General features: G+C 39.5%; 1 protein-coding gene across 3 annotated transcripts in view; it reads left to right on the top strand.

Annotated features, from left to right (window-relative positions):
• PLA2R1 (phospholipase A2 receptor 1) overlaps positions 1–18053 on the top strand; it is a 130880-nt gene that overhangs the window by 40117 nt on the left and 72710 nt on the right. For all 3 annotated transcript variants that reach the window (XM_057301422.2, XM_063595200.1, XM_057301420.2), the window contains exons 7-10: positions 1081–1275; positions 3681–3838; positions 7238–7336; positions 10599–10711. In XM_057301422.2, the coding sequence (XP_057157405.1) occupies positions 1081–1275; positions 3681–3838; positions 7238–7336; positions 10599–10711 (565 nt within the window). The remainder of the gene's footprint in view (positions 1–1080; positions 1276–3680; positions 3839–7237; positions 7337–10598; positions 10712–18053) is intronic.

Below are 18053 nucleotides of genomic sequence, written 5' to 3'. Positions count from 1 at the left end.
TCTCCTGGCTCTAAGCTGCTTATAACGGGGGTTGGGGGAGATGGTGGGGGTGGGGGCAGCAAGGGTTTCTGTGCTCCATGTTGTTTCTGCTACTCCCTTGATGTGCTCCAGCACTCTCCTTCAGCTGCCTTCGTGAAAATGTAGTCATTTATTCATTGCTTTGGCTGTTCCTGTGGCAGGGACGAGATCCCAGGTGTTACCAGAAAGGGGTCCTGATCCAAACCCCAAGAAAGAATTGGAGGCGAATCCATAAAAGGAAAGCAAGTTTATTAGGAAAGTAAAGGAATAAAGAATGGCTACTCCATAGGCAGAGCAGCAGCTTGGGCTGCTCAGCTGATTACACTTACAGTTCTTTCTCGATTATATGCTAAACAAGGGGTAGATTATTCATGAGTTTTCTGGGAACGGGGTATACAATTTCCGGAACTGAGGGTTCCTCCCCCTTTTAGACCATGTAGGGTAACTGCCTGATGTTGCCATGGCTTGTAAACTGTCATGGCACTGGTGGGAGTGTCTTTTAGCATACTAATACATTATAATTAGCATATAATGAGCAGCGAGGATGACCAGAGATCACCTTCCTCACCGTCTTGGTTTTGATGGGTTTTGGCCAGCTTCTTTACTGCAGCTTGTTTTATTAGCAAGCTTTCTTGATGAGACTTTCTGTCTCATCCTGTAACTTAGAATGCCTGACCTCCTGGAAATGCAGCTCAGTAGGTCTCAGCCTTATTTTACCCAGCTCCTAAACAAGATGGAGTTGCTGTTGTTCAAAGGCCTCTGACACAGGTGTCTCTATCGGCCATCTTGCTGCCATCCCTCCTCTCCTTACTTCTTTGTACCTTCACTAGCTCATCCGGAAAATGAAATACTGAGGTTCATTTGATCCTAGATCTAAATCTAGATCATAGATTAGACCCTTCTCAACTCTGAAGATCTAGAATTCCATGATATATGTCATTTTGTATATTTCTGTTTTTCACATTTTTAAAGTAATCATATTAATGGCAATTTACATAAGCTGTAATAAGTAATGTTAAAATAATTGTGGAAAATGACATTGTTTTTTGTTGGTTTAAAAAGAAAAAGATGCTTGGAAATATTATGCTACCCACTGTGAGCCTGGCTGGAATCCCTACAATCGTAATTGCTACAAACTTCAGAAAGAAGAAAAGACCTGGCATGAGGCTCTGCGTTCTTGTCAGGCTGATAACAGTGCATTAATAGACATAACCTCATTAGCAGAGGTGGAGTTTCTTGTAACCCTCCTTGGAGATGGTGAGTCCCAGCTGCCTTTGGTTTAAAAGGCATAAAATATAATGTAGTAACTACTTTTATTAGTGGAGTTGAAAAGAAATTTAAGCTATTTAAAAGTGGTTATTCATTGCACATATATTTAAAGTTTCTAAATGTTATTCAGGAGTTCAAATTTATTGGATTTTTACAAAATACATGTTCAGAAACTTTGTAACATCTTCATATATGTCACATATATTAGATGATTTTTAACCTTTTTGTAAAGTAGGAAAGTTCATTTCCTAAAACTTCTAACGAAAAACCTAAACCTGTAATTTAGCTTTATGGCCACTAGATAGCAGTAGTGTGTTGTTAACATGTAATCCACATAATAAAGGGAACCCCTTAGGCAAATAATTAGATTTAAACAATTTTAGCCAGTGAACATGGGTAATTTATTTGCTGAGGTGATGTTCAGATTGTTCCCCATGTATAGGAATTTTAGGCTCCTGGCTTCCACACAGCCTAAGTCCATCAGAGTTGGCCTGCTCTTCACTGTGTCATGTATTTGACATAGACTTATGCTGAAAAATACTGAAATTATTTATTTCATTTTTCAGTTTTTAAAAATACAAAAAAAGTCCAGGATCTCCTTTGATGACCTTTTCAATTGTTACATTTTAGTTTGGAGTAAAAACATGCATCCTTCTCTGTTATTTTTCCTAATCATTTGCATTTGGGATTAAAGAACCCTGTGGGCTGCTTATCTCAACAAGGGCACTTACACATCTCTTTCAGCCACATAGGGTCCTTTCCTACCTAGGCTGTCAAGTTTTAATTACTTTTCCAGCAACTCCATTTCAATGCCTTTAAGAGGTTTTGCTCCTTTTTTCCTATGGCAGAAAAAAGAAAAAGGAAAAAAATACTTTAAAAAATAGGTTTAAGAGGTACAAGTGAGTATTTCTTACATGCATATATTGCAGTGGTGAAGTCTGGCCTCTTAGTGGCCCCATCACCTAGATGGTGAACATTGTACCCAACAGGTGATTTTTCAACCCTCAGCCTCACCTCTGCTACCTTTTGGAATCTCCAGTGTTTATTATCCTGCTCTGTATCTCCATGTGTCCCCATTGTTTAGCTCCCACTTATAAGTGAGAACACGCAGTATTTGACATTCTGAGTTATTTCACTTAGCAGAATCGCCTCAAGTGCTACCTGTGTGCGAAAGATATGATTTCATTCTTTTCTATGGCTGAGTAGTATTCCATGGTGTGTGTATGTGTATATATATATATATATACCATATTTTCTTTATCCAACCCTCCTCTGATGGATACTTACATGATTCCATCTTTGCTATTGTGAATAATGCTGTGATAAACATATGAGTACAGGTGTCTTTTTGATATAATGATTTTTTTCCCTTTGGGTATATACCCAGTAGTGGGATTGCTGGATTGAAAGGTAGTTCTATTTTTAGTTCTTTGAGTAATCCCCGTACTGTTTTCCATAAATGTTGTACTAATTTACATTCCCACCAATAGTGTATAAGTGTTCCTTTTTTTGCATCCTCACCAACATCTGTTGGGAAAAAAAAACTCCTATCTTTAAGCTAGACTATCATTAAAAGTTTGTTTGTTTCATGCCCTTTTCATATTCCAGTGGGCCTTCCTATTTTTCCTTTCTCTAGGCAGAAGCAAAACCAGATTTTTCAGATCTACTTAACATACATACATGGTTCTAGCAGAAACCAGAGCCCCAGGAATCCAACTTGCTTAGGCTTTGTTGTTGCATTGGCTTTAGCTCACATTCTGCCTCACTTATAAGGCCTATATCAAGCAGATCTGGATATTATGGGGAAGTCTTAGTCCATTTACTATTGATTATAGTAGAATACAAAGAAACTGAGTAATTTATAAGTAAAAGAAATTTATTTCCTACAGTTATGGAGGCTGGGAAGTTCAAGGTCAAAGGGCCACATCTGGAGAGGGTCCCCTTGCTGGTGGGGATTCTCTGCAGAGTCCCATGGTGGCACAGGGCATCACATGGAGAGGGGGCTGAGTATGCTATCTCAGCTCTCTCTTCCTCTTCTTATAAAGCCACCAGTACCATTCTCATGAGAACTAGTTAATCCATTAACCCATTAATCCATTCATCAGGGCAGAGCCTTCATGACCCACTCACCCCTTAGAGGCCTCCTTCTCAATACTACCACACTGGGGATTAAGTTTCAACCTGAATTTTGGAGGGAACAAACATTCAAACCATAGCAGGGAAGGGAAAATGTTTAAACAGACATTTTATACCAAGACTTAAACAGATTTCATCATGCAAAGAAATAAAGAAGAAATCACATGTGAAGTGGTATATTTTAGTAATAACTCCAGGGTGTTATCTCCTTTGCAAATAATAGGATCCCATAAGTAATTTACATTTATCTCTTACAGAAAATGCATCAGAAACATGGATTGGTTTGAGCAGCAATAAAATTCCAGTTTCCTTTGAATGGTCTAATGACTCTTCAGTCATCTTTACTAATTGGCACACACTTGAGCCCCACATTTTTCCAAATAGAAGCCAGCTGTGTGTCTCAGCAGAGCAGTCTGTAAGTTGATTCATTTGTTCAGTGCTCACTTTGCTGGTCTTGTACTGAAGGCCACCTGTGTTGGAGCTTTGGGCTGTGGCAGAGACCAAGACAGGTGCAGTCCCTGTTCCTCATGGGCCTTCCATGTTAGAGAGCAAACAAGTACACACAGAAAAAACATGGTAATTATAGTTGTAATGATTGCTCCAAGGAACTATGTGACATGATAGTGAAAAGCTTGGGTTGGGGCAGGACAGGACAGCCACAGAAAGCATTTCTGAAAAGTTAATATTTAAGCGTGGACTTAAAAAAAAGCTCTCAGAGAGAAGGGGGAAGAATATTCTAAGCAGAACATGCAGAGGGTAGCAAGTGCAAAGGCCCAAAGGCAGACCAAGACTTGCCATGTTGAATGATCAAAAAGGAGACCAGTGGTGAGGAGGTCGTAAGAGATGGGCAGTAGGAATTCTAAAATGCCAGGTTTCTAGACTGTGGTATAGGAACCAATAAAGTACTTCAAGGAAACAAAGGGCATGATCTGATTTACATTTTACAATTAACTGTGGCTGCTACACAGAGAATGGTTAGGAGAGGAATAAAATGGAAGCAGAAAAGCCAGTTTGGAGGCTACACCAGAGTTGACTTAGGGTAGTGACTGTGAAGAGAAGTGGACAGATCCAAGTGTGCTTTGGAGAACAGAAGGTGTTGCTAAGTTAGATGTGGGGGTGAGAGAGAGGTCGGCTTTTGGCTTGAGCAACCATGGTTTTGGTGGATGGTGGTGCCATTGACTGCTGTGATGAAGATGAGGGGAAGAACTGAGGGATGGAAGATTACTCTGGAGAGTGATGGTTTTTAAGCTCCATTATGTTATTCACATAAAAGGATTTAAACAGTATGTGTAACCTCTTTGAAAATTGTGGATCAGTGGCAAATCTTGCTTTTTTTCCTCACGTGGATGGAGTGGTCCCAGTAGCCTGAACATCACATTCATCCCTATGTTCTAGTCTCTCATTTATCTAAAGCATCTGATTATACAGAATTAGCTTAATCCCAAGCCATTTGAACAGTTTATTATGCCTAAAACAGACTTAATCTCTTTGATCAAGATAGCTGCTGAATACACTGGCTGAGTTTTAGGGGGTTGTTGGGATTTGGTAGATGTCCTTGTTCTTCTAACCACCAGGATACTCTGTCAGGTTCTCCGAAGAGGCAGTTTATTAAATGTTACTGATGTGGCTTGACAAAGTAATTATGCCAGCAAAACAGGAAGCATTTCTAAGCACTTAACTTTTGTGACATGTTTCATGGTTTCATCTTTTAGTGCTAGCACAGACAATTACAATTGTACAGTGCCGTTAACAATTATACATGCTAAGGCAGTGTCTCTCAGCCCCATATAAAGGAGAAACAATACCTCTAAATGTCTGTCCTGGGTCTAGCTCTGCTGAAATCCACCACAATGTTTGTTTGTTTGTTTGTTTGCTTGTTTGTTTGTTTGTTTTTGAGACAGAGTCTCACTCTGTCACCCAGGCTGGAGTGCAGTGGTGCAATCTCAGCTTACTGCAACCTCTGCCTCCTGGATTCAAGAGATTCTCATGCCTCAGCCTCCCAAGTAGCTGGGATTACAGGCTTGCACCACCATGCCTGGCTAATTTTTGTATTTTTAGTAGACATGGGGTTTCATGTTGCCCATGCTGGTCTCAGACTCCTGGACTTTACCATCCTTGGCCTCCCAAAGTGTTGTGATTACTGGCATGGGCAACCGCGCCTGGCCCACCACAGTTTATTCTACAGTATCTGCTGATTTATTGGTTCATTAGTTTTGATATAATTTAGGTGATCATTTCTTATTGACAGGCATGGGTATGTTGCTCTGCAAGTTTACAGAACAGGAGCCAATATTTGGACAGAGATTTTTTTTTAAGAGATTGAGGATAGGTATTAATAGTATTGGATATGTCAGGACAATGCTGCCGTAAGTGTAATATTTTATGGCCCCTTTTCTGGAAGCTCAGAAGCTCCTTAAATAGTAGATGTGTAAAAATTAACATTTATTTCCATGGAGTAGAACTTAGTATGAATATAATTATTATAATTAACAAGTTCCCCAATCACAGTTGACACAAATTTGAATATGAGAGCCTAGGAAACAATTCATTTGTTCTTCCATTCATCTAACAGTTCTTAACTACAGTATGCCTGACACTATCCTGTAACTGGATTGTTTGCTGGAAGACTCCATGGGGGAGCGATGCAGGGCTCCTCTTACAGATGAAGGTATCAGCCCTGGACGTTGTATTTTTCTAAGGGTCATGGAAGGGCTCCACATTCCCCTAAAATTCTAGATGTGTGAAATACCACCTGGAATTTGAATTGTGTAACTTTAGCCTAAGGTTCTGATTTGTGTTATTAAAAAATCCTATGGGAGGATAAAAATTTAATATGTTAGCAGTTATTATATCATTATTAATGAAAGATCTGAGAGTAGCCTTCAATAGGATTAGAGAAAGACATGAAAGTATCTGCCTAGCATATAAAGAGGAGATGGGGTGGTGCTGTTCGAATTCCTGATGGAGGGATCATTGAAGGGTGAACATGAGTTTCAGCTATGCCAGTATTACCTAGGGTGTTTCACGGTAGCTTCCAGGAATTTCCCCAGCATCAGGTAGAGACATGAAAGCAGCAAAGCATTTAATGTAACACTTAGAAGTGGTTGAAGAGAGGCGTCAGCACTCTCACTTGGTCAGGAGGATGGCTTCATCCCAGTGGTTCTCACAGTGTGACCCCCAGACCAGCAGCATTAACATCACCTGAAAACTTGTTAGGAATGCCAATTCTCAAGTCCCACCAGACCTACCAAATGAGACACTGGTCGTGCAGCCCAGTCATCTAGGTTTCAGTTAGCCCTCCAGGTGCTTCTGGAGCACACTCGAGATTGAGAACCATGGCTCTATCCCATCTTTTCATAGAAAAATTGAGAACAGCTTAATGGAAAGCCAGGCTGACCTTGGTATCAATCCTAGTTCCAATTTTTACTGACTCTAGGACCATGTAAAATGCTAACTCTAACCTTTAAAATGGGAATAATAATCCCTACCTCACTGGAACATTGAGATAATATATGAAAATCGCCCTGCATTAAGCCTAGCACATGGCAGCTATCAAGAAGCACCAGTTGTTAATAGTTGCTCCCTCTCTCCTGCCCACCCAGTTACAGATTGCACACCTTGGAACTCGTGCTGGAGAGAGGGGCCTTTCCCTAGACAAAGTGTCAACCCTTTCCGTGACAAAGCAGGGTGCCGCCTGAAACATTATCCCATGCGGGAGCACATTATTCATCATATTTTTTTTTATAAGAATTGCTATTGCCCATCGGCATCAGCACAGAGTGTATTCATTCTCTTGTAACATTTTTCTCCATAGGAGGGACACTGGAAAGTCAAAAATTGTGAAGAAAGACTTTTTTACATTTGTAAAAAAGCAGGCCATGTCCTCTCTGATGCTGAATCAGGATGTCAAGAGGTAAGTGCTGTTAACATTGCAATTTAGGTACAGGGACTTCATAGCTAGAATATCAATTCCACCATCAATTTGAAGTGAATTTCTCTATCTTTCTCCTCTCTCTCTCTCTCTCTCCTCTCTTTCATCTCTCTCTCTCTCCTCGCCGCCCCCCCCCCCGCCTCTTTCCTTTCCTCTTTTTTTTCCTGTCCTGAGAAACGTTGTCTTGCTATCTTCTACACAGGATTACTTTTCTTTTGAGATTAAAAGTGTAAATGGTCCTGATACAGCATCTGTACAGTGACTATCCTGTGATGTGTGATGCCCTGTCTCACACTTGGTTTTCCTAGTCTTTCTTTCTTTTCTTTTTCTTTTTTTTTTTTTTTTTTGAGACAGAGTCTTGCTTTGTCACCCAGGCTGGAGTGCAGTGGCGCAGTCTCAGCTCACTGCAACCTCCACCTCCCAGGCTCAAGCAATTCACATGCCTCAGCCTCCCGAGTAGCTGGGATTACAGGCGTGCGCCACTACGCCTGGCTAATTTTTGTATTTTTAGTAGAGACGGGATTTTGCCATGTTGGCCAGACTTGTCTCGAACTCCTGACCTCAAGTGATCTACTGCCTCGGCCTCCCAAAGTACCGGGATTACAGGCTTCAGCCACTGTGCCTGACCTATGGTTTTCCTAGTTTTCAAGTGAGATGTCATAAAACAATTGTGTTCCTCTGAGTCAGAGTGAACTATGCTTTATCAGTCTCAACAGTTTTCCAGACCTGGTCTTTATGCAACTATGCTTTAATTATTTTCTCTTCTAATCCAGTTATTTGTATTGCAATTGAACAATGACCCATCCCCTTAGAATCTTCATTTTATTCATTAATCAATGTGTAAACATGTGAACTTCATACTCTAGTTGGATAGTAGATGTGCCATAGCTGACATGTCACCATTTTATCTAATGATTATAATCTCTGAATTAGTTATAGCTGATCTCTGATTAATCTCTACCTGATATGAAATATTGAAGACAGGGCAGGGGCGAGGGTGGGGGGATTTGTCTTACTGTGGCTTTCTGGGAAACTCAATGTGTTTTATTTTTGTTGAAAGGACAATTAACTTTTTACACTGCAAATACAAAACTGATGTTCTATTCAAACTTTTGTTCATGGCTTCCCTTTTCCAGCCAGCATTACCAGTATTTAAAGTTTCTGAGTTCATAGCCAATTCTCTAGCTTTGTGAGGAAATTTCCAGTAATTTTATTATGCATCAGTCTATGAATATGGTTTTGAAAGTTTTCTCTTTTTTAGAAAGTTGCTTCAATGCAATTCTCTAAACAGTCTGCACTTGAAAAATCAATTTGTAAAATCAATCTTGATAATTTCAAAGCAAAAGAAGTGATTTGTTTTTCCTTCTGAGTCACTTTTTTGGGATTGGACAATATGAGCAATTCCTTCAGTTTTGTCACCACCATCCTTTCATTTAAAAATGAAATGGCACCTAGTGTACAAAGGGTTAACTGATATAATCAGTTATCCTTCCCGTATTCATTGTGTGGACAAAGCCTTGAAGTAACAAGTCTGTGTTTCTGATTATTCTATGCCAGATCTTTTTTTCCCTCCCTTTTCTTGAGCTGGTTCAGTTATTGGATTTGTTTGTTTGTTTGTTTTGCTAAGCAGCCTATGATCTAAAAACTGCTAATGAAGAAGAATACATTATCGGAAAGGTCAAATTGCCAGCCTCCCTCTCCCTGTCCTTCCAAGTACAGGAGCAGTCTAATATCCCTGCTCCTACCCTGGAGGGATGCATGAAGGAGCTGTATGGAGCTGTCAGTTACTCACAGAGAGAAGATTGGGAATAGAAGTGAAGGGGAGTGAGTTCAGAGCAGATCCTAGATGGCTGGATGTGGGAGCTCCTGTGCTTCCTACCTCAGTTAATGATATGTTTGAACTAACACAGCTGATCTCTAAATTAAGGTTTTCTTTAATTTACTGCAAGACCAACATCTTTTCCAAGAAATTTATGAGAAATCATTTTATAACTGATCAAAAGCTGGCAAGAATTGGCATAGCATAAAATGAAGAGTGTTTTAAAACTGGTGAATAAATTAAAATAGATAAAAATGATGTGATTTAATAATATTGGGGAAAAAAGAACTAAAATAGCTCAGTTTAAATATAGAGGACTAATGAATGTATGTCTTACCATACTGTGTGATTTCAGATGAGATCGGGCACGTTCAGGGTGGTGTGGCCATAGACTGTACTGCATGATTTCAAAGAAAGAGCCACCCTTCATTGTTCCCAGGGCTAAAACATAGACCTACATGTTTCTCATTTTTGTCTGAGTGCCAAAGCTTACTTTCTTCCCCTCCAAAAGGCCAGCCAGTTAATTTAGGAATAATCTTTACAAAAAAAAAAAAAAGAAAGAAAAAGAAAAAATACATATATTGGCCATTCTCTATTTGGAAGCATTATGCTCCAAACAAGACCATCCTGGACTGTTCCAGAATTGGGTTTCAGGCCCAACTGATCCACTAGTTTGACTTTATCCAAGTCCCTAATCTCAATGAATCTCAGAGGGATAACATGAAATAATCAATATGAAAGTTGAAAAAAATCTCTAATATTATCTAGATACATATATTCTCTTTGTTCATGTTCTCTTTCCCCTCTGTTCAATTCTAAAATCTCTGTCTGCATTGTCCTTCTCTGATTCTCAGAACAGCTCCATAAATACTATTATTATCCTCATCGTATAGATGAAAAAACTATGATATTAAACAAGGTTGCACAGTAGTGGAGCCAGAATTCAAACCCATGCATCCTGACCCTAGAGCCAACACTTAATTTCTACCCTCCTGTCGGGGCCATTTATATGAAATTCTGTAAGTCAGAGAGAGAGAGAGAGACACACACACACACACACACACACACACACACACACACACACACACACAGAGAGAGAGAGAGAGAGAAAGAGAGAGAGAGAGAAAGAGAGAGGTAGAGATCTTGAATGAATGCCCTTTATTTTCATTTACTTTTAAGGTTTTACGTTTTAAGTTAATTAAAAATTTTAGGTTTTAAGATAATAAATTAAATAAATGTAGAAGTGGGTGTAGTTAATGGCATTACCGGATAGAATAAATATAAAAATATCAAGACAAAAATTCAAGGAGTTTTAAAGGAGTAAGAGAAGAAAGTTATGTAGGTGGTAAAAGAGTATGCGAAAATATCTCTTGGTATTTAACTAAATGAGATTGTGTCCTTAATTTCCCTTTTATTCTTTTTAAGGGATGGGAGAGACATGGTGGATTCTGTTACAAAATTGACACAGTCCTTCGAAGCTTTGACCAAGCTTCCAGTGGTTATTACTGTCCTCCTGCACTTGTAACCATTACAAACAGGTAAATTAAACTTTTTTTAACAGAAACAAGACGGCTTTCACATGAGGACTCTTGGAATGATAAAATCTAGCTACAACCATAACTGTTCAAATCTAAATCGTGCTATACATCAAAGTACTAAATTATTTAAGTTATTTATTGAGATGAATTTAAATTATACTATGTTATTCCAGAATTGATTTTTGAGTAATAAATAATAAAATGTAAGGTGACCTTTACTATCCATAAAGATTTATTAATTATCCAGCTTTTCTAATATATTCAGATGTTTTTAGATTTTATCTTCTAACTGCTTATATGGGAAATGAAACCCATTATTTATTTTTTATTCTATTTTTTTTCATTTTTTTGAGACAGAATCTTGCTCTGTTGCCCAGGCTGGAGCGCAGTGGTGCAGTCTCAGCTCACTGCAACCTCCACCTCCCAGGTTCAAGCAATTATCTTGCCTCAGCCCCATGAGTAGCTGGGATTACAGGCACCTGCCACCACGCCCTGGTAATTTTTGTATTTTTAGTAGAGACGGGGTTTCACCATGTTGGCCAGGCTGGTCTGAACTCCTGACCTCAAGTGATCCACCTGCCTCAGCCTCCCAAAGTGCCGGGATTACAGGTATGAGCCACCGCGCCCAGCCAAAACACATTATTTAACAAGTATTTTTTTGATGTAATGTATGTGAGTTGTATGGGGGTGTTTTTAGCAGAAAAGCTATAAAATGTGGAGGATATTCAAATCCTTCACCATCACTTCTTCCATCTATTTTATTTAGATTGAGACTTCTCTGTGCACATATGCCTTCCTGATGCTGGCACAAAGACTGTGCCCTTTTTACACTCCATACAATCTGCCCCATGGTACCGATGCATAATACCTGTAGGGGATAAAAATACCAAGAGCAAAGGTGACCTCATATCAGTATCGATGCCAGGAGGACAGTGGGGGCTGGAACACCTGGGAGACCCACTCCTCCTGGGGAAGACAGAAGCGGGGTAGAACTCCAGTGGTGCCACAGGAAACTACACCTGCAAAGCAAGTCACTTGCATATTTACCTGGGCCATTGCCTTTAAAAATATTCACTGAATACCAGCAAATAGGACAACTGGTTTTACCTAGAGACCCTTCCCATATAAGCCTAATTTGTAGAGGAATTCCTGTATGATTTCTCTGCTCCTCCCACAATGGAAGTCAACATCCAAAGCTGCCAGTATGTCCTTCCTCCTCTTACCCTCTTTCTTGCCTTCTTACCCAGCTTCTGTTCCAAACAATGCACAGGAATGCACACACACACACACAAACAGACACACGCACACACACACACACTCAAATGGATTGATAGCATTTGGCAGACTAAGTCACCTGGCGAAACATTTTACTTTCAGGAGATCCTCCCGTCGAAATATAGCACTACCTTTGATGTATCTCAGCATTGTTTTTAGTTCTACCTTTCTCCTCCCAGGTTTGGCTAACAGGCAGAAGAAAGCCTTTATCAATTTGTTAACTCACCCAAAAGGTTCCAAGAGCACCTTGGGTTGGAAGTCCCCCAGTCAGTGAGTCAACACTGGACTTTACAGGAGGCTGACCAATGAAGCTATATGCTCTTTTGTTAATTACAATTTAATTATGTTTTTTTACCAAAGAAAATAAGTCCAATTGTTTCACCTGTTTTTTATGTCTTATTCTTTATTTTTTTGTTTAATGTTCATTGAGTGCCTGTCACATACCTGGCACTGTGTTAATTATTTTTCATATGTTATCTGACCACACAAAAAATTAATAGCCAAGAGTTTATTAGAAAATTTTTTTGAATACCTGTTTTGTGAGAGTCCCCATATTAAACACTGACATGCTATCCACAAGAAATAAAAGGCATGCTATTATTGTCCAGTGCTTTCTGAAACCCAGCAGCTGAAGAGATCGAACATAGACACAAGAAATAAGTGAAGAAGGTAGAATAGCACAATAAATGGATAAACTCACAGTGACATTACAGATAACCCATAGTGCCACAGTGACCCTAGCTAAGGCAGAAATCTGTTAGAACAAATGCTTCATATTCCATGAACCCTTTGGGGACCTCATACAAATGACAGAAAGTATCTGGGAAAAAAAATCTGTTTCATTTTCCCCAAAACTGGATACAAGACTATGTTGTGAATACTTTAAATGTTTTCTCTGGTAAACTGTATTCAGTAGCCAGCGCTCATGCCTGGTCCATCTGTAAAGCAGAACTATGGCATAGAGAAGTTTGTTTTTATCCCAGTCTTGGCCTCCTACGCCTGTCCAGATTGCCCTGTGCTGGTGTGCTGCCTGGTCACCCGCCAAGCCCTGAGGGAGTACAGATGAGCAGGATGTGTCATCTGTCCAAGTCAGTTAACATATACTTATGCTACCCCCAAAACATGTCTACATTCAAAGCAGCAACTCCAACACAGGACTCATGAGTTGAAGAAAGAAAGGGCCAATGCTCTTGGTTTTTAATCATTCAGAGTCCATCAGGGAAGAAACAAGGGTCCACACTGTACTGCTTTTGATTCACCATACACGTTGGAATTTTTGCAAACAGCATCTTTTGTCTGAGAAGGTTGGGCAGTAGATGGAAAGTGTCTCAGATCCAGGAGTGTCCACTAGTGGCCATGGTAATCATTTTCTTCCATTACTGCTTTCCTGTTTAAGACACTCCTGTCACTCTTCAGTACCCAAGCTTGTAGTTGCTAATTGATTTTCCACTCTTCTGCACAATGGAATGACAGGTTTGATGGGCACAATTAGAACCACCTGCTACAAATTACTTATTTCTTTTGTGATCAGGCAACTGCTCCTGGTCTAAGACTTTTAACACTTTGTGGAATAGAGAGGGGAAGAAAAACAGATCCTTATTGTTGAGTAACAAATTTTTGTTTGCTTGCTGATTGTTACAAAATTTTTTCAGGCCTGGCCACTTTGCTTCCAGACAAAGCATGAATGCAAAAGTTGAGTTCCAAAATTATAATGGATAATTGGCTAAATCCATGTATGTCTAAATTTTGAATCAATCAGCCATAGAATATTGGTACAAAATAATCCAAATGGCATTCAATTTTGTGAATTTTGCCAAAAGTGAGAAATTCTGCAATATCTCATTTTCTCCTAAGTTTATTTTACTTTCATTTATTTTTGAGACAGTGTCTTACTCTGTTGCCCAGGCTGGAGTGTAGTGGTGCCTTCATGACTCACTGCAGCTTTGACCTCCTGGGCTCAAGTAATCCTCCTGCCTCAGCCCCCCAAGTAGATGGGACTACAGGCATGTACCACCATGCCTGGCTAATTTTTAAAAATTTTTTACAGAGACAGGTTCTTGCCATGTTGCCATGGCTGGTCTTGAACTCCTGGGCTCAAGCAATCCTCCTGCCTCGGCCTCTCAAAGTGCTGGGATTATAGGTGTGAGCCACTATACCCCTCCTAAGCTTAAATGTGCATTATTTTAAAGCATTTTTACAGCTCTACCGTTTTCCTGCAACTGTCATATCTCCCCAAAACACTTTTGCAGTTAATATTTTTTTTATTGTGGTAAAATATACGTAAAACACACATAAACATAAAATTCACCATGTTAGTCATTTTTAAGTGTGCAGTTCAGTGTCATTAACTGCATTCAGATTGTTGTTCACCCACTACCATCATCCATCTCCAGAACTTTTTTCATCTTCCCAAACTGAAACTCTGTACCCATTAAACAATAGCTGCCTATTCTCCCCTCCTCCCAGACCCTGGCAACTACTATTCTATTTTCTGTCTCTGTGAGTTTAACTACTCTACATGTCTCATATAAGTGGAATTATGTTTTTCTGTGTCTGGTTTATTTCATTTAGCATGTTGTAGTGTCAGAATTTCGTTTCTGGAAATTCTGTTTTAAGGCTAATTCATATTCCATTGTATGTATATACACATATTGTTTATCCATTCATCCATTAATGGACATTTGGGTTGCTCCCACCATTTGGCTATTGTGACTAATGCTACCATGAACATGAATGTACAAATACCCTTCGAGTCCCTGCTTTCAATTCTTTGGCATGTATGCCTATAAGTGAAATTGCTGGATCATATGATAATTTGATTTTAAATTTTTTGAGGAACCACTGTACTCTTTTCCATAATGGCTGCACCATTTTCCATTCCCACCAGTAGTGCATAAAGGTTCCAGTTTCTCCACATCCTAGCCAATGCTTACTATTATCTGGTTGTTTTGTTTTGATAATAGCCATCCTATTGGGTGTGCAGTGGTATTTCACTGTGGTTTTGATCTGCATTTCACTGGTGATTGATGATGTTGAACATCTTTTCACGTGCTTATTGGCTATCTGTGTATCTTCTTTGGAGAAATGTCTATTCAAGTCCTTTGTCCATTTTTTAATTGGGATGTTTGTCTTCTCTATTGTTTAGTTATAGGAATTTTTAATATATTCTGGATATTAATCCCTTATCTGATGTACAACTTGCAAATACTTTCTCCCATTTTGTGGGTTGCCTTTTCATTCTGTTGATAGTGTCCTTTGATGCGCAAAGTTTTTAATTTTTATAAAGTCTAATTTATTAATTTCTTATTCTGTTGACTGTGCTTTTGGTATCATATACAAGAAATCATTGCCAAATACAATGTTATGAAGTCTTTTTCCTGTGTTTCCTTTTAAGAGTTTTATAGTTTTAGCTCTTATGTTTAGGTCTTTAATCTACTTTGAGTTCATTTTTGTGCATAGTATAAGGTAAGGGTCTAACTTCATTCTGTTGCAAGTGGTTGTCTAGTTTTCCCTACACAGTTTATTGAGAAGACTGTCCTTTCTGCACTGAAGTCTTGGCACCATTCTTGATAATCATTTGACATATATGCAAGGGTTTATTCCTAGTCTATTCCACTGGCCTATGTGTTAGTGTTTATGCTAGTACCACACTGGTTTTTTGTTTTGTTTTTGTTGTTTTTGAGACAGGGTCTCACTCTATCACCCAGGCTGGAGTACAGTGGTTCAGTCATAGCTCACTGCAGCCTTGACCTCCTGGGCTCAAGCCATCCTCCCGCCTCGACCTCCCGAGTAGCTGGGACTACAGGCATCTAACACCACCACCCACAGCAAATGTTTTTTATGTTTTGTAGTGACAGGATCTCACTATGTTTCCCAGGCTGGTGTTGAGCTCCTGGGCTCAAGCAAGCTGCCTGCCTCAGTCTCCCAAAGTGCTGAGATTACAGGCATGAGCCAATATGCCCAGCCCACACTGTCTTGATTACTGTAGCTTTGTAGTAAGTTTGGAAATCAAAAAGTGTCAGACCTCTAACTTGGTTTCTTTTCACGATTATATTGGCTATTCAGGGTTCCTTGAATTTCCATATGGATTTTAGGATGAACTTTTCTATTTTTGAAAAAGATATCATTGGGATTTTGATAGGGATTGCATTGAATGTATACATCACTTTAGGTAGTATGAGCATCTTAACAATATTAAGTCTTCCAAGGCATGAACACAGGATTTATTTCCATTTCTTTGTGCCTTCTTTAATTTCCTTCAGCACCATTTTGCAGTTTTCAGTATACAAGTCTTTCACCTTTCAGTATACAAGTTTTCAGTATACAAGTCTTTGTGTAGTTTATTCCCATGTATTTTGGGGGCACTATTGTAAGTGGAGTTATTTTCTTAACTTTCTTCTGGCCAAACTCCACATCGTTCTTCCTGTCGACGGCCTGCCGACATCTGCCAGTGCCTGTCGGTGTGCTCTTCCACCGGTGTGTTCCTCTGGATGTCCAGCCGCTTGTCTGTCTTCCGGCTAGGGTCTCGGGGGATTTTACAAGCACAGGATGGGGGTGTGGCAAGCCAGGGTGGTCTTGGGAAATGCAACATTTGGGCATGAAAACAGAAATGCTTGTCCTCACCTAGGTCTGGGGGCAGAGGCTGGGGGTGGAGCCCTAACCAGGGACCCCGCCCTTCTCCTCCCAGCACTTCCCTGACCCGGTATTACTACTCTGCCTCAGAGGAGATAGAGAAAAGCAGATCGTATATTATTGAGAGCATGAACCAACAGAAGTGTAAGGAAAATTACAACACCATGTAGGCAATATTTAGTCTTCTATACGTTCCTTTTGAAGCACATTTATATAAGGTTCTGCCAGTATGATCTGGATTAAAAAAAGAACTTTTCTTGTTTCAAATGTGTGCTATTTAGGTTATTAATAGAGTATCTGCAGAAAATATTTACTAAAGTATGACGAAAATCTATATCCCCTGCAAAGATGAGTACCATAAATACCTAAGATCTCTAAATGTTGCTAATAATATCTGTAAGGCACTTAAAATTTTTACTTTTTATTCTTTTCTCTTTTTATCTCCTATTTCCTTTGAGACTCTTCTATTCATAAATGACCTCATTGCTTTTGCTTCCCTTAGCAAGTTAAGGATGCACAGTAATGAAAAAAGCCACCAAAATTGAATGAAAAGGTCTAATTTGCTTTCTCCTTAGGTTTCCTGGGTAATGGCTTCAGCCTTTCCTTTTCCATTGACTCAGCAGGTCTTCCCAGAAGTCACCACTGTTTCAAATGTGCTTCTTCTAACTTTGTATGTTCTAAAAATAGCTTTCTCAAGATAGTTTCAACTTAGCTGAAAGGTTCAATGCTAGTTAAATTTTAATAGTCATGTTTTTCTTAGTAGGTGTGCATGTGGAAGCATGTATGTGAGTCTTCTATATTCTGCTTTTGATGCATTCATACTGGAAAGGGGGCACTGCCACCAATCATTGAACAGTAATTCATTCAGCTGTTTGGGAAGTATATTAGTGGATGTACGGCCTTAGATTAGTTCCTAGGCTTTCACATTTTTCTTCAGTGAACACGCAGATTTAAACACATTTGAATAAGCTGAGACCTACCTCTGCCAATGAACACACTGATTTGGGAGACATAAAATTGCTACTTTAATTTCTGTTTCTTTCTCACCAGGCAAGTGTGGTAGGTGGGTGTGTGTGAACTCTGTATTAGTAAATGCTCATTCAGAAAAGCATAATATCTTTCCTCCTCCCTCCTGCCCACCTTTACCCTGTGCATATTGTGGCATGGTGTGTGTGGTGTGTGGCCTAATTACAAAATAGGCCACATCGTACTCCAAGAAATGCATTGCTGGCCATGTGAACTTTACCACCTATGCTTTGAAACTGGAGCTGGACTCTCTATTCTGTGCAAGAATTAAGCCCCATATGCAAGAGTCAGATTCTGCTCACTCATATAGTTCTGGGAATTGCACTGACATTCGGCATTTATTAGTAATGTTCAGGGTCTTTGGGTGTTTTCCTGTTCCATGTTCTAAAGAATTAATGAGAAATGCTTA

Source organism: Pan paniscus, chromosome 13 (genome assembly GCF_029289425.2).
Source record: "Pan paniscus chromosome 13, NHGRI_mPanPan1-v2.0_pri, whole genome shotgun sequence".
Classification (NCBI taxonomy): Eukaryota; Metazoa; Chordata; class Mammalia; order Primates; family Hominidae; genus Pan; species Pan paniscus.
Note: the sequence above shows the minus strand (reverse complement) of the source record. Positions and strands in the feature narration are given on the sequence as shown.